At 46.7% G+C, this 24,111-nt stretch overlaps 1 protein-coding gene and 1 non-coding gene across 2 annotated transcripts; both read left to right on the forward strand.

Moving 5' to 3' along the window:
• The first annotated feature begins 1,846 nt into the window (after positions 1–1,846).
• On the forward strand, positions 1,847–19,310 carry pdcd2l (programmed cell death 2-like). The gene is given in 8 exon segments (XM_063067528.1): positions 1,847–1,912; positions 1,914–2,024; positions 8,162–8,325; positions 8,942–8,999; positions 9,443–9,804; positions 10,801–10,914; positions 12,905–13,059; positions 19,117–19,310. Coding segments are annotated over 8 exon segments (1,161 nt in total). The 3' UTR covers positions 19,248–19,310.
• Positions 2,232–2,304, forward strand: trnar-acg (transfer RNA arginine (anticodon ACG)). The gene has a single exon. It is a non-coding gene; the product is annotated as a tRNA-Arg (tRNA).
• Positions 19,311–24,111: the final 4,801 nt, after the last annotated feature.

A 24,111-nucleotide genomic window follows, 5' to 3' on the forward strand; every position in this document is an offset into this window, starting at 1 on the left:
GAATGGTGGGGCAGACTCGATGGGCAGAATGGCCTAATTCTCCTCCTATGCCTTATGGTCTTATATCAGCAGATGTGTGTGTCCAAATGTCATCCACATACAGCAACCTGGTTATGAGTTATACATTCGGCCTGTACCCATTGGCCTATTTCCAGTAGCTGTGTTATTCTGACAGGTTGTTCAGCATTGATGGACGTAGTTGAACTGTACGTTAAACATCCAGTCAGGAAAAAAGAACACTAAATTCCTCCAGAAATAGTCAGCAGATCAGACAGAATCTCAGCAGAGAGAAATAGAGCAACCATTTTAAGTTGAAGGTTAGGGATGGGAGAGCCTAGATCAAGGGAACATAGTTACAAATCATTTAAAACTGAGTTGTGTATACATTTCTTTTTGCAGAGGGTGGTAAGTCTCTGGAATTCTCTGTCCCAGAAGGTTATGGAGACTGGATCATAAAGTAAGGGTAGTTCTGGAAAGATTGAGGAACAGAGGTATGGGGAACTGGTACAGGAGTTGAGGGCAGCAAACATGAATATGAGGAGCCCAGTAGCTGACCCATGTTCCTGTTTTCTGTGTTCTTGATCTGATCTGCACCCTTTTGTATCAGGAATCTGTACTGTTTGATTCTCAGGAGTTGCCTCTGGGTGGGTGTGTGACACAGCCTGATTCAGAACCAGAACCAGGTTTATCATCATTGACATACCAGGGGTGATTGATAAGTTTGTGGCCTAAGGTAGAAGGAGTCCATTTCAGAAAACCTGGCACATTTATTTTTCAACATAGTCCCCTCCTACATTTACACATTTAGTCCAGCGGTCATGGAGCATACGGATCTTGGACCTCCAGAAAGTGTCCACAACAGGGGTGATTGATAGTTCGTGACCTAAGGCAGACGGAGATGAGTTATACAGCTCTCGTTACATGCACATGCAGTTCAACTCTTTGAGTGATTATGTAGAACGTTTGAAGTTAATAACTCATCTCCTCCTACCTTAGGCCACGAACTTATCAATCACCCCTCGTATGTCATTAAATTTGTCTTGCAGCAGCAGTAAAGTGCAATACATAAAAAATACTATAAATTACAAGTTAGTGTGTGTGTGTGATGCAAGATGTAAACAAATACTGAGTTACAATGACATATATAAAACTATAAATAAGTACTACAAAAAGGGAACAAAATAGCGCACAATTGATCACGGGTTCATGGACCATTCAGTAATCTGATGGTAGAGGGGAAGAAGCTGTTCCTAAATTGTTGAGCGTGCACCTTCAGAAGGTAATAATTAGAAGAGGGGTTTGTCCCGGATGGAGAGAGTCCTTAATGATGGATACCGCCTTTTGAAGATGTTCACGATTGTGGGAGGCTAGTACCCATGATGGAGCAGACTGAGTTTACACGTCTGTAACTTCTTCAATCCTGTGCATTGATGCCTCAGTACCAGACGGTGATGCAACCATCAGAAACTCTGCACAGTCCATCTGTACAGTCTTTGGTGATATTCCAAGTCCCCTCAAACTTCTAGCGTAGTTGAGCCGCCGGACACCCCCTAGGAATTGAAAGGGCGCAGCCTGCAATACTTGGATTGAACGCCATCAGCCAGTGTAGGAGCGAACGGCCTCTGATTTCACCGGGGGAAAGGACGAGGCCGCCCTGGGTAGACGACGTGTCAATCAAGCTATGTCCCGTTAGCCAGTGACTGCAAAATCCCAGGGTGAAGTCACTTCAATCCACACCCACGCGGGCTGTGAAAGTAGCGCAGAAGACCAAAAATAAATCCTTGTTTATTTTAAATGAAACGTTGTGCAAAAGTAATGATTGTAACGGCAGCGCAGGGTAAATGAGATGATAAAAGGGGCAGCGGAAGCGGAGGAGGCGGGATTCGAACCTGTACCGCCCTTTTCGCTGTCCCCCAACCAGCATGAGCGCGGCGCCACGGCCCGTCCTGCTGGGCATCCGAGACGCGGCGGTGGAGGAGGGCAGCCGCTGCTCCTGGGACACCAGCAAGGCAGGAGGGCGAGCGGTGAGAGTCTGGGCCGGCGGCCGGGCGGGCGGGGACCGGGGAAGGGAAGGGCCGGGCAAAGAGAGAGGCGGCAGCAGCGCGGCTCCTCCTCGCCGTGGGGTCTGCGCCACACTGCGCATGTTCCGGCGCCGGCGCAGGCGCAGGCGGGGGCGTGGCTCGAGCACGAAGTCGGCTCCTAAGGGTGGCGGCGGCACACCCTCCCCAGTCGGGCCAGTGGCGCAATGGATAACGCGTCTGACTACGGATCAGAAGATTCCAGGTTCGACTCCTGGCTGGCTCGGAACTTTTACCATCCCTTAAAATTAAATCCACAAATCCCCTTTTAATACTGGAAATAGAGTAGATTACTTTTGTATTTCGGCATGTTTGAAACGATAAATTGGTTTATTCTAATATCTATTGTGAAGCTCGCATTCTGTCTAATATTGAAAGAGTAGATTACTTTTTAAATAGAAGCATGCTTGTTAAATTGGATTATTGTTGTTACATGTGCAAATTTGCCGCAGCAGAACCACTCGTTGGTCGGTTATGTGCTGTATCAGCAGTAACATTACTAAAAGTTACGAGAATAAAGCACAACTAACGAGGTAGAGTTGGCAGCATTTCAGAATCAGGTTTATCATACATCACTGACGTGTCGTGAAAGATGTTGTTTTGCGGCAGCAGTACCAACATAAAATTGAATTACAATGAGTTACAATACGAAATAATAAAAATAAATAGGCAGCGAGTGCCAAAAGAAGAGCAAACTACTGCAGTGGGGTAGTTAGTGTTCATGGGTTCGTTGTCCATTCAGAAACCTGATGGCGGAACGAAAGCTGTCCCTGAAACGCTGAGGTTGATGGTAACAACGAGAAGAGGGCATATCCTGGGGAAAGATGGCTGCTGCCTTTTGAAGAGGTATTTGATTGTTATTTGTCACGACATTTATACCCTGGGTACGTATGCACATGACAATAAACGAGATGCTACCCGGACTGGAGGGTATGATCTGTATGGAAAGGGTGGACGTGCTTGGCCTCATTAAGGACAGCCAGCATGGCTTTGTCCGGGACAAGTCTTGTCTTACTAACGTGACTTCTTTGACAAAGCGATGAGAGTGATTGATGAGGGTTAGATCTGTGGATATTGTCTACGTGAACTTTAGGAAGCTGCCATGAGGAAGTCCCTCATGGGAGGTTAATCCAGTTGAGTTAGATGCATGGCCTCCATGGTGAATTGGCTTTTTGGCTTGTCTAAAGGAGACCGGGTAGTGAGCAGTGGGTATATTTTAGCTGGACCAGAGGTCTGTGAACTAAACTGTTTCAAGGTCTCTGCGATTTGATGTTTAATATGCTACTTGTTATTTGCTCGTTTTTCACCATTTGTGTTTCTTTTGCCCATTGGGTGTTTGATGTTTTCTTTGAATGGGTTCCATGCTGTTGCTCTGTTTCATGGCTGTCTGTGGAAAGACAAACCTGAGGGTTGTATGCTGTGTATAATGATAATCGATGTACTTTGACAATAGACAAATAGGTGCAGGAGTAGGCCATTCGGCCCCTTGAGCCAGCACCACCATTCACTGTGATCATGACTGATCATCCACTATCAGTATCCAGTTCCTGCCTTATCCCCATAACCTTTGATTCTGCTATCTTTATGAGCTCTATCCATCTCTTTCTTGAAAGCATCCAGAGACTTGGCCTCCACTGCCTTCTGGGGCAGAGCATTCCATATATCCACCACTCTCTGGGTGAAGAAGTTTTTCCTCAACTCCGTTCTAAATGGCCTACCCCTAATTCTTAAACTGTGGCCTCTGGTTCTGGACTCACCCATCAGCGGGAACATGCTTCCTGCCTGCAGCGTGTCCAATCCCTTAATAATCTTATATGTTTCAATAAGATCCCCTCTCAACCTTCTAAATTCCAGAGTATACAAGCCCAGTCACTCCAATCTTTCGACATATGACAGTCCCGCCATCCCGGGAATTAACCTTGTGAACCTACGCTGCACTCCCTCAATAGCAAGAATATCCTTCCTCAAATTTGGAGACCAAAACTGCACACAGTACTCCAGGTGTGGTCTCACCAGGCCCCTGTACAGCTGCAAAAAGACCTCTTTGCTCTTATACTCAATTCCCCTTGTTATGAAGGCCAGTATGCCATTAGCTTTTTTCACTGCCTGCTGTACTTGCATGCTTGCTTTCCGTGACTGATGCACAAGAACACCTAGATCTCGTTGTGCTTCCCCTTTTCCTAACTTGACTCCATTTAGATAATAATCTGCCTTCCCGTTCTTTCCACCAAAGTGGATAACCTCACATTTATCTACATTAAACTGCATCTGCCATGCATCTGCCCACTCGCCCAGCCTGTCCAAGTCACCCTGCATTCTCATAACATCCTCCTCACATTTCACACTGCCTCCGAGCTTTGTGTCATCGGCAAATTTGCTAATGTTACTATTAATTCCCTCATCTAAATCATTAATATATATTGTAAACAGCTGCAGTCCCAGCACTGAACCCAGCGGTACTTTGAATCTTTGATTAGTGACGTTCCACAGGGACCTCCACTGTTTGTGATGTATATAAATGACCAGTGGCAGATATGGGTGGAGAAATGGCAGATGGAGTTTCATGCAGGCGAGTGTGAAGTGTTGAGCTTTGGAAGATCAAACGTAGAGGGAGACTACACTGACAATGGCAAGACTACATTGTTGATGAGCAGAGGGACCTTGGGGTCCAAGTTCATAGCTCCCATGGTTGATGGGGTGTTTCGGCACGCATGTCTGGCCTTTATTAGTTTAGGAACTGAGGTCACAGTAAAGCAATGTAGTGGCTAGCACAACGTTTTACAGTACCAGTGAACAGGTTCAATTCCCACGCATTCCCAACATAAGAAGTTTGTACGTTCTCCCCGTGACTGCGTGGGTTACCTCCAGGTGCTCTGGTTTCCTCCCACAATCCAAAGCCGTACCAGTCATTGGTCGTTGTAAATTGTCCCGTGATTAGGCTGGGTTAAGTCGGGGGTTGCTAGGCAGCATGGCTCACAGGGCCAGAATGGTCTGTTCTGTGCTGTATCTTAATAAATAAATAAATACATTGTCAGGATGTTGTTAAAATTCCAGTTAGGCCGTACTTGGAGCGCTGTGTACAATTCTGGTCTCCCCACTATAGGAAGGACGTTGAGGCTTTAGAGAGGTGCAGAAGAGATTTACCAGGATGCTGCCTGGATTAGAGAGCATATGCCAAAACAAGAGGTTGTTATAGCAATTAGTGAAACTTGGCTATAGGAGGGGCAGGACTGGCAGCTTAATATTCCAGCGTTCCGATGTTTCAGATGTGATCGAGGCAGAGGAATGAAAGGTGGGGGAGTAGCATTGCTTGTTAGGGAAAATATTACAGCAGTACTCAGGCAGGACGGATTAGAGGGCTTGTCTACTGAGTCCTTAGGGGTGGAGCTGAGAAACAGGAAAGGTATGGCCACATTAGTGGGATTGTATTACAGACCACCCAATAGTCAATGAGACTTGGAAGAGCAAATCTGCAGAGAGATAGCAGGCAACTGCAGGAAACATAAAGTTGTGGTGGTAGGGGATTTTAATTTTCCATATATTGATTGGGATTCCCATACTGTTAGGGGTCTAGATGATTTAGAGTTTGTAAAATGTGTTCAGGAAAGTTTTCTAAATCAATATATAGAGGGACCAACTAGAGGGGATGCAATATTGGATCTCCTGTTAGGAAACGAATTAGGGCAAGTGACAGAAGTCTGTGTAGGGGAGCACTTTGGTTCCAGTGATCATAAGACCATTAGTTTCAATTTGATCATGGACAAGGATAGATCTGGTCCTAGGGTTGAGGTTCTGAACTGGAAGAAGGCCAAATTTGAAGAAATGAGAAAGGATCTAAAAAGCGTGGATTGGGACAGGTTGTTCTCTGGCAAGGATGTGATCGGTAGGTGGGAAGCCTTCAAAGGAGAAATTTTGAGAGTGCAGAATTTGTATGTTCCTGTCAGGATTAAAGGCAAAGTGAATAGGAATAAGGAACCTTGGTTCTCAAGGGATATTGCAACTCTGATAAAGAAGAAGAGGGAGTTGTATGACATGTATAGGAAGCAGGGAGTAAATAAGGTGCTTGAGGAATATAGGAAGTGCAAGAAAATACTTAAGAAAGAAATCAGGAGGGCTAAAAGAGGACATGAGGTTGCCTTGGCAGTCAAAGTGAAGGATAATCCAATGAGCTTTTACAGGTATATTAAGAGCAAAAGGATTGTAAGGGATAAAATTGGTCGTCTTGAAGATCAGAGTGGTCAGCTATGTGCGGAACCAAAGGATATGGGGGAGATCTTAAATAGGTTTTTTGCGTCTGTATTTACTAAGGAAACTTAAAGTGGATAAATCCCTGGGACCTGACAGGGTGTCCCCTCGGACCCTGAAGGAGACTAGTGTTGAAATTGCGGGGGCCCTGGCAGAAATATTTAAAATGTCGCTGTCTACAGGTGAGGTGCCGGAGGATTGGAGAGTGGCTCATGTTGTTCCGTTGTTTAAAAAAGGATCAAAAAGTAATCCGTGAAATTATAGGCCGGTGAGTTTAACGTCGGTAGTAGGTAAGTTATTGGAGGGAGTACTAAGAGACAGAATCTACAAGCATTTGGATAGACAGGGACTTATTAGGGAGAGTCAACATGGCTTTGTGCGTGGTAGGTCATATTTGACCAATCTATTGGAGTTTTTCGAGGAGGTTACCAGGAAAGTAGATGAAGGGAAGGCAGTGGATATTGTCTACATGGACTTCAGTAAGGCCTTTGACAAGGTCCCGCATGGGAGGTTAGTTAGGAAAATTCAGTCGCTGGGTATACATGGAGAGGTGGTAAATTGGATTAGACGTTGGCTCAATGAAAGAAGCCAAACAGTGGTAGTAGAGAATTGCTTCTCTGAGTGGAGGCCTGTGACTAGTGGTGTGCCACAGGGATCAGTGCTGGGTCCATTGTTATTTGTCATCTACATCAATGATCTGGATGATAATGTGGTAAATTGGATCAGCAAATTTGCTGATGATACAAAGATTGGAGGTGTAGTAGACAGTGAGGAAGGTTTTCAGAGCCTGCAGAGGGACTTGGACCAGCTGGAAAAATGGGCTGAAAAATGGCAGATGGAGTTTAATAGAGACAAGTGTGAGGTATTGCACGTTGGAAGGACAAACCAAGGTAGAACATACAGGGTTAATGGTAAGGCACTGAGGAGTGCAGTAGAACAGAGGGATCTGGGAATACAGATACAAAATTCCCTAAAAGTGTCGTCACAGGTAGATAGGGTCGTAAAGAGAGCTTTTGGTACATTGGCCTTTATTAATCAAAGTATCGAGTATAAGAGCTGGAATGTTATGATGAGGTTGTATAAGGCATTGGTGAGGCCGAATCTGGAGTATTGTGTTCAGTTTTGGTCACCAAATTACAGGAAGGATATAAATAAGGTTGAAAGAGTGCAGAGAAGGTTTACAAGGATGTTGCCGGGACTTGAGAAACTCAGTTACAGAGAAAGGTTGAATAGGTTAGGACTTTATTCCCTGGAGTGTAGAAGAATGAGGGGAGATTTGATTGAGGTATATAAAATTATGATGAGTATAGATAGAGTGAATGCAAGCAGGCTTTTTCCACTGAGGCAAGGGGAGAAAAAAACCAGAGGACATGGGTTAAGGGTGAGGGGGGAAAAGTTTAAAGGGAACATTAGGGGGGGCTTCTTCACATAGAGAGTGGTGGGAGTGTGGAATGAGCTGCCAGACGAGGTGGTAAATGTGGGTTCTTTTTTAACATTTAAGAATAAATTGGACAGATACATGGATGGGAGGTGTATGGAGGGATATGGTCCGTGTGCAGGTCAGTGGGACTAGGCAGAAAATGGTTCAGCACAGCCAAGAAGGGCCAAAAGGCCTGTTTCTGTGCTGTAGTTTCTATGGTTCTATAAACTTAAGCCGTTTTCTCTGGAGCCCCTTTAATGATGGATGGCATTTTTGTGAGACACCGACTGTAACATTGTCCTCGATGGTGGGGTGAATTGTGGCTGTAATGGTGATGACTGAGTCTATAGTGGCATTGATGGGCTGAATGGCCTGTGCTGGTTCAGGACCATGACACGGTGTCTTGTTCCTTCCGCAGGACGGGGTCCCTGGCGTAACCCTGGAATGTCCTCACTGCCGTGTCTGCACTGACTTCCTGGCTCACCTGGTACAGGTGTACTGCCCCTTGGAGGGGTCATCCTACCATCGGACTCTCAACGTGTGGGCTTGCCTCCAGCCTGGCTGCTGGGGGAGGAGTGAGAGGTGGGTTGTCATCTCCTCAGCACTGACACCCGCTAGAACGATCACCCTGTGCTGGCAACAGTGGTCCAGGCACTTTACTGTCTTCCTGCACAGTGCTGTCTTAAATCTGCCTTCGGACAAGTCGCACCCTTGACCTCATAACCTCATTATGACCTTACACCTTACTACACTGCCCCCGCAAATCTACCGTTTTATTCAGAATTCTGCTGTTGCTTACTCTCGATGTACGTGTGTAGATATACATTATCGCCCCTCTCTCCTTGCCCCATATGTTATCTCTCTCTGCCTCTCTATCCATCTCTTTTCCATAAATCTCATCTTTCAGCCTGTGCTGCCATGCCACTGCCCACTCTGCTGTAACAGCCCACGTGCCCATGGCGACAACCGCTCTCTCTCCTCCCTCTGACCCTCGAAATTCCCTCAGTTCCAATGCTCTGTGAGGGGTGTGGGAGCGGGTCGGGGGGAGGAATGGATGAATGTGTGTCAGGAACCCCCGCTCTGCCTTTGCCTGCACCATCCGCTGACCAGGATCAGGAGGGAGGAAGGGATGGGGCTGTTGGGACAGGGTGGGAGGGGGCAGTGTACATTCCACTGACTCGCCCTCTCTGCCCTACAGCTGGAAGGTTCTGCGCTCCCAGTGTGAGGAGACCGTGTGTCGCCAGAGAGCAGCGGAGGTGAGAACCCCTCTCTCTCTCTTCCCAGCCCTCTGTCTGATCCTTATTTCCTTCCCCCTCTCTCTCCCCTCTCCCTCTTCCTCTTGCCTCCTCCTGACCCCTCTCTATTCCTATGGTCATCTTAGCAACCCATCTCTCTCTCCATTTTCCCTCTCTTCTTGCTCTCCCTCTACCCCTTCCTCCTCCCTTTACATGTCTACACCCCCCCTCTCTCTCCTGCTGCTCATTCTCTTCCTCTCCCATCCCTCCCCCTCTCTATTCCCACAGTCACCATAGCAGCCTCTCTTTCTCCATTCCCCTCTCTCCCCCACTCCCTCCTTTATCCGTGCCACTCCTCCCACGCATAGATGAGTGTGTTGGAATTATGCCCCTTTCCCCCCACCCTCTCCCCCCAGCTGAAGAACGTTCCAGATAGGATAACGTTGCTGCCTGTTCCCCCACAGACGAAGCCGGCTGCTGTCCCGACAGACTGGTGTGAGGGTGCAGATGACTGGGGTACCGAAGACTTGGCTGCAGCGGGCTCCCTATGTCCTGGGACGTCTGGGACCCCATCCCTTGAGCCAGATGCAGAGACAGACACAGACGCAGATGAGCAGACGGGTCGGCTGCAGAGGCTGAGTCTGCGGGACGGGGACGAGGAGGGCACGGTGCTCCCTGCTGCACTGGTGCCCAGATTCCAGCCATTCTACATCGCAGTGGTGGAGGAGAACCTGGTCGAGCAGCCTCCTCTCACCCATGAAGAGGAACTGCTCCACGAGTACCAGGGGAGGGAGGGAGTGATTCCAGGGCAGACCCCTCCTGCTGGGTGAGGATCTCTCCCAGGGGATTGGGGAAGGGAAGTGGGGGGAACTGGTCTTGGGGTCAGTTAGTGTGAGAAGTACAGGTGACACAAGAGACAGCAGATGCTGAAATCTACAGGAACACAGCCGCTGGTTCCTTAAGGTTGTTATAGCCGGGGATGGTAGTGGGGATAAGCTCCCACTGCCTACTAAACGCTCCCAATGGCGTGCATCTCAAATGGCCTCTGACAACCAAGTCCAGCTCCTGACCTTCACGTGTGGTTTGGCTACTAACCCCATGGGAACCATTTCTACTGACAAAAGGGGCAAAGGCAGGTTACTGGCGCCTTAAGACCAGTCGCTTCAGGCAGATGGGCTCGTTAGCCGTGGTTGGCAGCTCAGCTTGGAGAAAGAAAACCCTGATCTCAAACCTCCGCTGTCTTCTGGCCTCACCCAGTCATGGGAAGATTTTGGGAGTAAACCCTGAGGGAAAATCCGGAGCTGGAATCCCTGAGGCAGTCCTATGGTGAGTTCAATGCTGACTGACAACCCCTGTGACGTCACTGGTGTCAAGCTGTATCGGTCTCTGCCGTTCCTTTGGCTGTATCAGCTGTGTGCAGAGGGCGAGCCTGATACATGGGCAACAGCTCGCTCTCCACATCGGACTGCCCTGAGCAATGGCTTGGGTCTGACAGCTGGGATACAACATCCTTGTTTGACTCCAACTGAGCGAGGCCTCAGCCTCATCCACGAACTACTGGCGGTCTCGGTGTGCCATGGTGGGAGGGGGGAAGGACAGTGCCACGTTGGGAGGGGAGGGATGGTGCTGTGATGGGAGGGGATCACTGCGTGGGGAGGGATGATGCTGAGGCGGGAAAGAAGGTCGCACTGCAGGGGTGGGTGGGAGAGAGATGGTATCATGGTGGGAGGGGGTCACACTGTGGGGGGGGAGGGGTTGCTGGGGGAGGCAACATTAATGAGACTGGACTCTGTAGCCCAAGTGACGGTTTGACTCTCCCCAGCGGAGGAGATGGTGCTGTCGCAGAGGCCTACGAGAAGGGAGAAGTCCGACACGGAGACATGGCGTTTGTCAAATTCATGAAGCAAATTGCCAGCTGTCCTGAGCAGATTTTACGGTATGCTGACCTCCCCCACCCCCCTATCCTGATCCAAGGCTGGCTGCTGGTTCCTCAGACTGAGGCACAGCAAGACTCCACTCACTATGAAATCAGGTTGATTGCACGTCGATGCGATGAAATGTCTGACGGATTGGTGTTGGCTGAGCTGGGGACTGGGACTGTATGGGGCTACTGGTAACTGACAATCTGCATTCCCAGTTGGGACTGTGTGGGGCTACTGGTAACTGACAATCTGCGTTCCCAGTTGGGACTGTGTGGGGCTACTGGTAACTGACAATCTGCGTTCACAGTTGGGACTGTGTGGGGCTACTGGTAACTGACAATCTGCATTCCCAGTTGGGACTGTGTGGGGCTACTGGTAACTGACAATCTACATTCCCAGTTGGGTCTGCGCGGGGCTACTGGTAACTGACAATCTGCGTTCCCAGTTGGGTCTGCGTGGGGCTACTGGTAACTGACAATCTGCGTTCCCAGTTGGGTCTGCGTGGGGCTACTGGTAACTGACAATCTGCGTTCCCAGTTGGGTCTGCGTGGGGCTACTGGTAACTGACAATCTGTATTCCCAGTTGGGACTGTGTGGTCAGTTACCAGTAGCCCAATCTGCATTCCCAGAATGGGAAATTCCAGTGACAAGGAGAGTATGGGATTTTTTCCCCTGGAATGGAGGAGCCTAAGGGGTGCTGATGAGAGGTATCTGAAATTATTAGGGACACATACAGGGTAGGCAGTTGTTCTAGGACCCCTGCTCTTTGTGATTTTTATAAATGACTGGGTGAGGAAGGGCAAGGGGGTGGGGTTAGTAAGCTGTAGATGACACAAAGTTTGGTGGTGTTATAGATTGTCATAAGTTACCTGGACATTATAGGGTACGGAACTGGGTTGAGAAGAGGCAGGTCGAGTTCAATCCAGAAAAGTGTGAAGTGAAGACTTTAGAAGTTTGAGCATGAAGGCAGAGTACAGGGTTAATGGCAGGATTCTCAGCAGTGTGGAGGGACAGAGGGATCCCTCAAGGCTGCAGAGCATGTTGATGGGATGGTGAAGAAGGAGTGTTGTGTGGCCTTCGTTAGTCGGGATTGAGTTCAACAGCTGCAAGGTAATGTTGCAGATCTATAAAACCCTGGCTAGACCACCCTTGGAGTGTTGTGTTCAGTTCTGGTCCCGTCATTATAGGAAAGATGTGGAAGCTTTAGAGGGGGTGCAGAGGAGATTCACCAGGATGCTGCTTGGATTAGAGAGTTATGTCTTATGAGGATGGGTTGCATGAGTTAGGGTTTTAACCTTTGGAGCAAAGGAGGGTGATAGGTGACTTGACAGAGATGCACAAGGTGACAGAGTGGACAGTCAGAGACTTTTTCCCAAGATGGATACAGCTAATAGACGAGGGCTTAGTTTTAATGTGATTGGAGGAAAGGAGGGGGATACAACTGTGACGAAAACCAATTTCCCCCAGGATTAATAAAGTATGACTGTGACTATGACATCAGGGGATATGTTTTACACAGAATGAGGGTGAATGGAACACCCTGCCCGGGGTAATAGTGGAGGCAAATACATTAGGGACATTTAAGAAACTCTTAGATAGGCATATGGATAACAGAAAAATAGAGGGTTATGTGGAAGGGAAGGGTTAGATTGATCTTGGGAGTCAATAGGAAAATCTAATCCAGGCAGCATCCTGGTAAATCTCTGCACCCTCTCTAAAGCTTCCACATCTTGGTCTGCCCCTGACTCTGTCCTTGTCCCTTGGTGTTATTCTGTGGGTTGAGGAGCTGGGTGTAAGGGGTGTGTGCGGGGAAGTGGTGCTGAGCTAAAAGGTCAGGTGTAGTCTTCATACAAGACGCCGAATGGCCTATTCTGCTAATGTGTTTGATGAGACACTGTGAAACAGTTCAGGCCACTATACAGGTGCTATATAAATGCATGTTGTGGTTTTGAGTTGTGTTGTTCATCGAACTGTATAATTGCTGTGTTGAATCCGTCCCTACAGGTATTCCTGGAGTGGCCAGCCGTTACTGATATCCCCTCTCCCAGTTGGAAAGGACTGGGACATTCCCGCCTGTGAGAACTGTGGTGGCCGCAGAGTCTTTGAGTTCCAGCTGATGCCGGCCCTGGTCAGTCTATTGAGGAGCACAGACGACAAAGGTAGAGATCGCAACCATAATAGTTAATGGGCATTTGGGGAAGAGTGATCATAATGTGATAGTTCAGTACAAAAATGTGATCTAGTTGAACCTGAAACTCCAGTCTTAAATCTGAAATGGAAATGACTATGACTCAAGCTACAGAATCCTTGTGGCTTGGAGAGGGTCTAGAGGAGGTTTTTGAGAATGATAGGGTTAATGTGTGGTGCTGGGCCTGTACTCACTAGAGTTTAGAAGAATGAAGGGGCATCAATGCTTCTTGTCATCTTATACACCTCTATCAAGTCACCTCTCATCCTCCGTTGCACCAAGGAGAAAAGGCTAAGTTCACTCAATCTGTTTTCATAAGGCATGCTCCCCAATACAGGCAACATCCTTGTAAATCTCCTGTGCCCCCTTTCTATGGTTTCCACATCCTTCCTGTAGTGTGGTGACCAGACTGAACAGATTATTCCAAGTGGGGTCTAACCAAGGTCTTCTATAACTGTATAATTACCTCACGGCTCTTGAACTCAATCCCATGGTTGATGAAGGCCAACACACCATACACTTCTTAACAACACTGACAACCTGCGTAGTCCTCTTCAAATGAATGTTAACTTCATGTTTGCCTTCCTCACCACAGACTTAACCTGCAAATTAATCCTTAGGGAATCCTGCACAAGGACTCCCAACTCCCTTTATGCATCTTTTTTGTACTTTCTTTCCATTTAGCAAATAGTCAACCCTCTCATTTCATCTACCAAATTGCATGACCATACACTTCCCGACACTGTATTCCATCTGCCACTTCTTTACCCATTCTCTTAATCTCTCTGTCCTTCTGTAGCCTCTCTACTTCCTCAAAACTAGGTGCACCTCCACCTATCTTTGTATTGTCTGCAAACTTTGCGACAAAGCCATCAATTCCATCATCCAAATCATTGACATATAATATAAAAGGAATCAAGGAACACCCAAGGAACACCACTAGTCACTGGTAGCCAACCACAAAAGGCTCCTTTTATTCCCACTCTTTGCCTTCTACCAGTCAGCCAATGTTTTATCCATGCTAGAATCGTTCTTGTAATACCATGGGCTCGTAGCTTGTTAAGCAGATTCCTGTGTTGCACCTTGTCAAAGGCCTTCCGAAAATCCAAATACACAACATCAACCAATTCTCCTTTGTCTATCCTGCTTGTTATTTCTTCAAAGAATTACAACAGATTTGCCGGGCAAGATTTTCCTTTGAGGAAACCATGCTGACTACGGATTATTTTATCACGTATGGCAAAATACCCCAAAATCACATCCTTAACAATTGACTCCAACATCTTCCCAATCAGAAGTCAGACTAACTAGTCTATAATTTCCTTTCTTCTGCCTCGCTCCCTTCTTGAGGTGTGGAGTGACATTTGCAATTTTCCAATCCTCTAGAACCATTCCAGAATCTAGTGATTTTTGAAAGATCATTACTAGTGCCTCCACAATCCCTTCAGCCCCCTCGTTGAAAACTCTGGAGTGTACACCATCTGCTGATGGTGACTTATCTCCCTTCAGACCTTTCAGTTTCCCAAGAACCATCTCTCTAGTTATGGTAACTTCACGCACTTCATGCCCCCGGCACCTGGAACTTACAACATACCACTAGTGTCTTCCATAGTGAAGACTGATGCAAAATACTTGTTCAGTTTGTCCACTATTTCATTGTTCCCCATTACTATCTCTCCAGCATCAATTTCCAGTGGTCTGATGTCCATTCCCGCCTCTCTTTTACACTTTGTGTTTCTGAAGAAACTTTTGATATCCTCTTTAATATTATTGGCTAGCGTAATTTCATATTCATCTTTACCTTTTTAATTACTTTTTTTTAGTTTCCTTCTGTTGATTTTTAAAAAAATTTCCCAATCCTAAAAAGCCACCTCATAGGCAATCTAGAAATCCGCTCTCCTGTAATCCAGCATCAGCCTGATTTTTCCGGTCTACCTGCATATTGAAATCCCCCGTGACTATTGTAACATTGCCCTTTCGGCATGCATTTTCTATCTCCCGTTGTAATTTGTAGACCACATCCTTACTACTGTTTGGGGTGGGGGGTCTGTATACAACTCCCATTAGGGTCTTTTTACTCTTGCAGTTACTTAGTTCTATTTACAATGATTCAACACCTTCTGACCCCAGTCACCTCTCTCCAATGATTTGATTCCATTTTTTATCAACAAAGCAACACCATCCCCTCTGCCTTCCTGCTTATCTTTTCGATACAATGTGTATTCTTGGACATAAAGCTCCCAGCTATAATCTTTCAGCCATGATTTGGTGATGCCTACAATATCATACCTGCCAGTCTGCAACTGTGCTGCAAGTTCATCTACATTATTCTGTATATTGAGCACATTCAAATACAACACCTTAAGTCCTGCATTCACCCTTTTCAATATTGTCCACCTTTTACATTGCAACTCATCCCTGTTGTCTACAATTTTGCCCTATCTACAGCCTCTCCTCACTACACATTACCTCTGTTTGTAAACCAGCTACCTCATCTTCAGCACTGTTATCCGCCTTTCCTATGATACTTCTTGCATTGAAATATAGACAGCTCAGGACACTAGTCACACCGTGCTCAACATTTTGATTCCTAATTTTGAAGTCTTAGCAACATCTGCCTCCACACCCTCTCTACTAACTGTTCTGGCGCTCTGGTTCCCATCTCCTGCAACTCCAGTTTAAATCCCACTGTGCAGCGTTACAAACCTTCCTACTAGGATATTAGTCCCCCTGCAGTTCCGGTGCAAACAATCCCTTCCGTACAGTCCCACCTTCCCTAGAAGAGAGCCCAATGATCCAAAAATCTTATGACCTCCCTCCTACACCAACTCCTTAACCATGTATTAAACCTTATAGTTCTGGTCTCACTAGCATGTAGCACGGGTAGCAATCCTGAGGTCATAATCCTGGAGGTCCTGCCCTTTAACTTAGCACCAAACTCCTTGAACTCACTTTGCAGAATCTTCAGACTTATCTTACCCATGTCATTCTGACTGTTCACCCTCCCATGTAAGAATGCTGAGGACTCCACTGAGATATGCTGTACCCTAGCACCCGGGTGGCCATATGCCAACTGGGAATTGTGTTCTCACACACAGAACCTCCCTAACTAGAGAATCCCCTATCACCACAGCATGCCTCTGAACAGGCAGGGAATGGAGGGATAGAGACCATGTGCACTGTGGTTGGTATAGACATGAAGGGTCTGATCCTGTGCTGTGTTGTCAGTCATCCATTGTATCTGACGATGACAGGAAACCTGTGCAGGAGAGTTTTTAAAGTGGAAAAACCATTGTACTGGGGCAGTTCCTCTCCCTCGACCTCAAAAGTCTGGGCCCAGTGGCATGAGTGCTGGTCACAACTGGGACCTTTTTTGGTTGTCGTGGATGACTGTGACTGATGTACCTTGTCAAGCTCTTCGCTCTCCATGGAGCATTGCAGAGCCACCTTCCTGCCGTTGGATCTCACAGTAGATCTCATCCACCCAGTCTGCCAGAGCTGATTTCACGTGTGAGTACAGGCATGTCCTTATCTCACTGGGGTTTGAAGCCCGCCGGCTACCCTCAGCTGGTCTAGCCCGCCTGTTGGAAGTGGTGTGCCTGCTGCCACATACAAAGATGTGCTGAACTGTTGTGTTGACTTGTGTGATGGCCTGGGAGAGAGAGCATGTTGTAGAGGTACAGCAGACTAGGGATGAGGGGGAAAGGGGACTGTTCCCTGTACTGGGAGCCAGCATGGGCCTCTGTGTATGAAATGTGCCAAACTTTTACCAGCCTACGATGCAATGATGACGTGTACAGATCAAGGAGTGCCAGTCTTACTGTAGGAGGCCTGAGATGGGGAGGGTGGGTATTGGGACTGACATTGTCCTGCACTGGGGCTTCAGTCACTGAGCTCCCTCACAGCTGAGAATGAAATGTGATATTGGTGGGGGGGGGGGGTATAGAATATAGACTGGCACAGGCCCTTCAGCCCACAATGTCGTGTCTGCAGCGGTCAAGCTCTACAATGGGTGGTCAAAACTGTCCAACACATCACTGGCAGCAGCCTACCTACCATCAAGGACAGAGGTACAAGAGTAGGGTCAGTAACATCATGAAGGATCCCACCCACCCTGCTCAAGGACTGTTTGTCCCACTCCCATCAGGGAGGGAGCATCCACACCAGGACCACTAAACTCAAAAACAGTTACTTTCCCCAAGCAGTAAGGCTGATCAACACCTCCACCCACTGACCCACCTCTCCACACCCCCAACCACCACTACTTTATCATTTCCCGCCAGTCACCTTATGTACAGACACTCCTGTGCCAAGCGTCACTTTATGGACATACAATCAGTCTATATTCTATATAAGCTATCATATGTATTTATTGTATTTTATTATTCTCATTTTTATGTTCTTTATCTGATTGTGTTTTTTCGTGCAGTATTGGATCCGGGGTAGCAATTATTTAATTCTCCTTTACATTTGTGTACTGGGAATGGCACTAAACAGTCTTGAATGCTATTAACCTACTCCAACATGAATCTCATCCACCTGTCCCATGTAGCTCTCCATTTTTCTTTCATTCCTGATCCTTTTGAAGAGTCTCTGCTTCTAGCACCACCCTGACAACATGTTCCACAAACCCACCACTCTGTGTAAAAACAAACTTACCTCTGACATCCCCCAATCACCCTAAAACAATGCCTGCTTTTACTAGCCAGTTGCACTTGGGAAAAAGTCTCTGTCTGCCCACTCTATCTACACCTCCTATTATTCTGCACATCTCTATCGTCACCTCCTTCTCTCCAAAACGTTTTAGCTCACTCAACCTATGCTCACAAGACATGGTAACATCCTGGTAAATCTCCTCTGCACTCTTTCTAAAGCTTCCATATCCTTTCTATAATGAGGCAACCAGAATTGAACATAAAATTCTCCAAGTGTGGTTTGATGGATCTGCAACGTGTCGCAGCTCGAGAGCTGTGAACCCAGTGGATGACGGTCGCTGTGATTGATTCCTCTCACTGTGTTTCTGAACTTTGTGTTAGTCAGACCCAACTTTCAGTTCACCTTTGATTCATCCAGTAGCCGGTGTAATACCATAACAGTGCCACTGACCCAGCTACAATTATCACTGCTGTGTGTAAGGAGTTTGTACATTCTCCCCGTGAGCACACAGATTTCCTCACACAGTCCAAAGACGTAGGGGTTATTAGCATAATTATTTACATGGGTGTAACTGAGCAGTGTGGGCTGGTTGGGCCGGGACAGCCCACTGCCACGTTGTATCTCTAAATAATGGAAGTTAGCCACCTAGTGAGTGACTCCATCATCCCCACCCTCACAGCCACACACATGGACTATCAACCACCAGCTTGCCTCATACACCCCTCCTTGTGACCTGAGTGACTTCATCAAGACCCTCACCCTCACCCACACCCATGTGTCTCCATGTACGGGTACATCATTCCCATCCCCGATCAGTCCCACTCCTTTCCCTGTGCCCGTTATTTATGTACATCACACAGGTTTGGATTTTCTACATTGCCAGAGTTTTTCACGGCCCCTCTTTGCTATCTGTTAATTGGACTCCTACAGTTGCTGTTCTCTGATGAACTCTGCTCTTCCTCTGTTGTAAGCTTCCCATTTCATCCCTATCCTGTTCAATAAACCAGGGGTTGTAGATATGACCGTGCTGCTCTTTATCCCCGTGGGAGGTCCCAAACTTTGAACCTCCTCCTGGTTTGCCTCCTATTGCTCGGACCGATTTAAATTTCTTTTTGTTAAATCATTTCCTACCCAAGTACTGTTTTATCTGTCTGTTTCCAATGATGGCACAAAGTTTGTGTTACCATTGCTATTAAATAGATGCACCCCCACTCCTACTGCCCAGCTTCATCCCCAAAGTAAATCCAGAATTTTTCTACCTGCCTTGTTGCTGGTTCGGTTGCCAGGATGATCTCCATGGCAACTGACCAACCCTCCCCCCCATAAAAGCCTATCTCTGATTAATAATCAAACAACAATTGTTCTCTTGCAGAGGTGAGCGTGGAATTTGGGACGGTGTTGGTGTTCACCTGTGAGAGAAGTTGCTGGTCTCCGGGTAACCAGAGGCCAATGGAGGAATATGCTGTGGTGCAGGGGGATCCAGATGCCGCCTTCTTCAGTTAACCCACTGTCAACTCGTTCTAAATAAAAATCAGAAGTTGCCTTGCCTTGGTCATTTTCTGACCGACCCTGACTGCCCACAGTCACTCTGCATGGAAAGCAGCTCTTCAGCTCAACTTGCCCACGTCAGCCCGAGCCGGTCCCATTCCCTGCATTTGGCCCATATCCCTCTAAACCAGGGCTTCACAACCTTGTTCGTGCCGTGTACCAATACCATTCAGCAAGGAGTCTGAACAACGGCTAGGGAAGCCGGGCTGTAAACCTGGTGGCAGAAGCTGATACAGTGGAGTTGTACAAGAGACTCTTGGGGGGACGTATGAAAAAGCAGGGCATGGGCTGCATAGGAGGGAAGGGTTAGATTCATTGTGCAGTAGGTTTATATAGATCAGCACAACATCATAGAGTCAGTATCATAGAATGCTATAGCACTGAAACTGGCCTTTTGGCCCATCCAGTCTATGCCAAACTATTTATCTGACTAGTCCAATAGACTGCACCTGGACCACAGCCCTCCATATCCCCCCCATCCATGTACCTATCCAAACTTCTCTTAAATGTTCAAATATACCGGGCGTTCACCATTGTGCTGACAGCTCATTCCACACTCTCACCACCCCCTGAGTGAAGTAGTTTCCTCATGTTCCCCTTAACATTTTTTTTAGATTATGAGGACACGCAGTACTCTTTTATTGTCATTTAGTAATGCATGCGTTAAGAAATGATACAAAGTTCCTCCAGTGTGATATCACAGAAACACAAGACAAACCAAGACTAAAAAAAACTGACAAAAACCACATAATTATAACATATAGTTACAACAGTGCAAAGCAATACCGTAATTTGATAAAGAACAGACCATGGGCACGGTAAAAAAAAGTCTCAAAGTCTCTCAGCAGTCTCACGTAGACGGTTGAAAGGAGAAACTCTCCCTGCCATGAACCTCCAGTGCCGCAAACTTGCCGATGCAGCACCCTGGAAGCACCCGACCACAGCCGACTCAAGTCCATTCGAAAACTCCGAGCCTCCGACCAACTCTCTGACACCAAGCACCATCTCTGCTGAGCGCTTTGACCCCGGCCCCGGCAACAGGCAATAGGCAAAGACAAGGATTTGGGGCCTTCTCCGGAGATTCTCAATCGCACAGTAACAGCGTCAGTGAAGCAGGCATTTCAGAAGTTTCTCCAGATGTTCCTCCGTGCTTCTCAGGTCTGTCTCCATCAAATCAGGATTGTGCACAGTACCTACTTAACAAATACGATATCATTTCGGAGCGGCCGCGCACGTCGCCATCTTCTCCTCCCCTCATTTCACCTTTCACCCTTAACCTATGACCTCTGGAAAAAGCCTGCTTACATTTATCCTACTTATCCCCTCATCATTTTGTGTACCCCTATCAAATCTCCCCTCATTCTCCTCCGGAGCTCCAGGGAATAAACTCCTGACTTATTCAATCTTTCTCTATAACTCAGGTCCTCAAGTCCTGGCAACATCCTCGTAAATTTTCTCTGCACTCTTTCGATCTTATTTACATCTTTCCTGTAGGTAGGTGACCTGAAATGCATACAATACTCCAAATATGGCCTCACTAATGTCTTGCACAACTTCAACATTTTGAGCAATGAGGAAGGGTTAATTAGCGATCTTGTCGTGAGAGGCCCCTTGGGTAAGAGTGACCATAATATGGTGGAATTCTTCATTAAGATGGAGAGTGACATAGTTAATTCAGAAACAAAGGTTCTGAACTTAGAGGGGTAACTTTGAAGGTATGAGACGTGAATTAGCTAAGATAGACTGGCAAATGACACTTAAAGGATTGACGGTGGATATGCAATGGCTAGCATTTAAAGGTTGCATGGATGAACTACAACAATTGTTCATCCCAGTTTGGCAAAAGAATAAATCAAGGAAGATAGTGCACCCGTGGCTGACAAGAGAAATTAGGGATAGTATCAATTCCAAAGAAGTAGCATACAAATTAGCCAGAGAAAGTGGCTCACCTGAGGACTGGGAGAAATTCAGAGTTCAGCAGAGGAGGGCAAAGGGCTTAATTAGGAAGGGGAAAAAAGATTATGAGAGAAAACTGGCAGAGAACATAAAAACGGACTGTAAAAGCTTTTATAGATATGTAAAAAGGAAAAGACTGATAAAGACAAATGTAGGTCCCCTGCAGACAGAAACAGGTGAATTGATTATGGGGAGCAAGGACATGGCAGACCAATTGAATAATTACTTTGGTTCTGTCTTCACTAAGGAGGACATAAATAATCTTCCAGAAATAGTAAGGGACAGAGGGTACAGTGAGATGGAGGAACTGAGTGAAATACATGTTAGTAGGGAAGTGGTGTTAGGTAAATTGAAGAGATTGAAGGCAGATAAATCCCCAGGGCCAGATGGTCTGCATCCCAGAGTGCTTAAGGAAGTAGCCCAAGAAATAGTGGATGCATTAGTGATAATTTTTCAAAACTCGTTAGATTCTGGACTAGTTCCTGAGGATTGGAGGGTGGCTAATGTAACCCCACTTTTTAAAAAAGGAGGGAGAGAGAAACCGGGGAATTATAGGCCGGTTAGCCTAACGTCGGTGGTGGGGAAACTGCTGGAGTCAGTTATCAAGGATGTGATAACAGCACATTTGGAAAGCAGTGAAATGATCGGACAAAGTCAGCATGGATTTGTGAAAGGAAAATCATGTCTGACGAATCTCATAGAATTTTTTGAGGATGTAACTAGTAGAGTGGATAGGGGAGAACCAGTGGATGTGGTATATTTGGATTTTCAAAAGGCTTTTGACAAGGTCCCACACAGGAGATTAGTGTGCAAACTTAAAGCACACGGTATTGGGGGTAAGGTATTGGTGTGGGTGGAGAATTGGTTAGCAGACAGGAAGCAAAGAGTGGGAATAAACGGGACCTTTTCAGAATGGCAGGCGGTGACTAGTGGGGTACCGCAAGGCTCAGTGCTGGGACCCCAGTTGTTTACAATATATATTAATGACTTGGATGAGGGAATTAAATGCAGCATCTCCAAGTTTGCGGATGACACGAAGCTGGGTGGCAGTGTTAGCAGTGAGGAGGATGCTAAGAGGATGCAGGGTGACTTGAATAGGTTGGGTGAGTGGGCAAACTCATGGCAGATGCAATTTAATGTGGATAAATGTGAAGTTATCCACTTTGGTGGCAAAAATAGGAAAACAGATTATTATCTGAATGGTGGCCGATTAGGAAAAGGGGAGGTGCAACGGGACCTGGGTGTCATTATACACCAGTCATTGAAAGTGGGCATGCAGGTACAGCAGGCGGTGAAAAAGGCGAACGGTATGCTGGCATTTATAGCGAGAGGATTCGGGTACAGGAGCAGGGAGGTACTACTGCAGTTGTACAAGGCCTTGGTGAGACCACACCTGGAGTATTGTGTGCAGTTTTGGTCCCCTAATCTGAGGAAAGATATCTTTGCCGTAGAGGGAGTACAAAGAAGGTTCACCAGATTGATTCCTGGGATGGCAGGTCTTTCATATGAAGAAAGACTGGATGAACTGGGCTTGTACTCGTTGGAATTTAGAAGATTGGGGGGGATCTGATTGAAACGTATAAGATCCTAAAGGGATTGGACAGGCTAGATGCGGGAAGATTGTTCCCGATGTTGGGGAGGTCCAGAACGAGGGGTCACAGTTTGAGGATAGAGGGGAAGCCTTTTAGGACCGAGATTAGGAAAAACTTCTTCACACAGAGGGTGGTGAATCTGTGGAATTCTCTGCCACAGCAAACTGTTGAGGCCAGTTCATTGGCTATGTTTAAGAGGGAGTTAGATATGGCCCTTATGGCTACAGGGGTCAGGGGGTATGGAGGGAAGGCTGGGTTCTGAGTTGGATGATCAGCCATGATCATAATAAATGGCGGTGCAGGCTCGAAGGGCCGAATGGCCTACTCCTGCACCTATTTTCTATGTTTCTATTACATCCCAACTCTTGTACTCAGTCTATAATTCTATGACCTATCCATTCAATATCCTTTGAATGTTCGTACAGCATGGAAATGTAATGTTTAGCGTAACATTACAGCGCCGGCGATTTCCAATTGGGGTTTAATTCTCACCACTTTACCCAACATTGCAAAAGTGAATGGATTAGTAGTTTCATTGGGTGTAAGTGGGCTTGTTGAGCTGAATGGCCTTTCACTGTCTGTATCTCAAAATAAATATGTGGCGTTATCTGGCATGTCGAGACAACCTTTGAAATCAACAGTGTCAGCAAAGTCAACCTAATAAATACCTGGAGTTATCAAGAAAGCATATGTTGGCCCTCATCAACTGTGGGATTGAGTTCAAGAGCCATGAGGTAATGTTACAGCTATATACAGTAATTCCTTGGTCAGATCCCACTTGGAGTACTGTCTTTAGATCTGGTCACCTCACTACAGAAAGGATGTGGATACTACAGAGAGAGTGCAGAAGAGATTTTCAAGTATGTTGCCTGGATTGGGCAGCATGTCTTATGAGAATAGGTTGAGTGAACTTGGCCTTTTCTCTTGGCAACGGAGGATGAGAGGTGACCTGATAGAGGTGTATAAGATGATGAGAGGCATCGATTGTGTGGATAGTTAGAGGCTTTTTCCCAGGGCTGAAATGGCTAACACAAGGGGCATAGTTTTAAGGTACTTGTAAGTAAGTACAAGGGGGATGTCAGAAGTAAGTTCTTCACGTAGAGTGTGGTGGGTGTGTGGAATGCACTGCCAGCGATGGTGGTGGAGGCGGATGCAATAGGGGTCTTTTAAGATAAGATACATGGAGCTTAGATACATGTGTTAGGGAAATTTTAGACAGCTCCTAGAGTAGGTGACATGGTCGGCACAACATTGTGGGCCAAAAGACCTGT

The sequence above is a fragment of the Mobula hypostoma genome, chromosome 14 (genome assembly GCF_963921235.1).
Source record: "Mobula hypostoma chromosome 14, sMobHyp1.1, whole genome shotgun sequence".
Classification (NCBI taxonomy): domain Eukaryota; kingdom Metazoa; phylum Chordata; class Chondrichthyes; order Myliobatiformes; family Myliobatidae; genus Mobula; species Mobula hypostoma.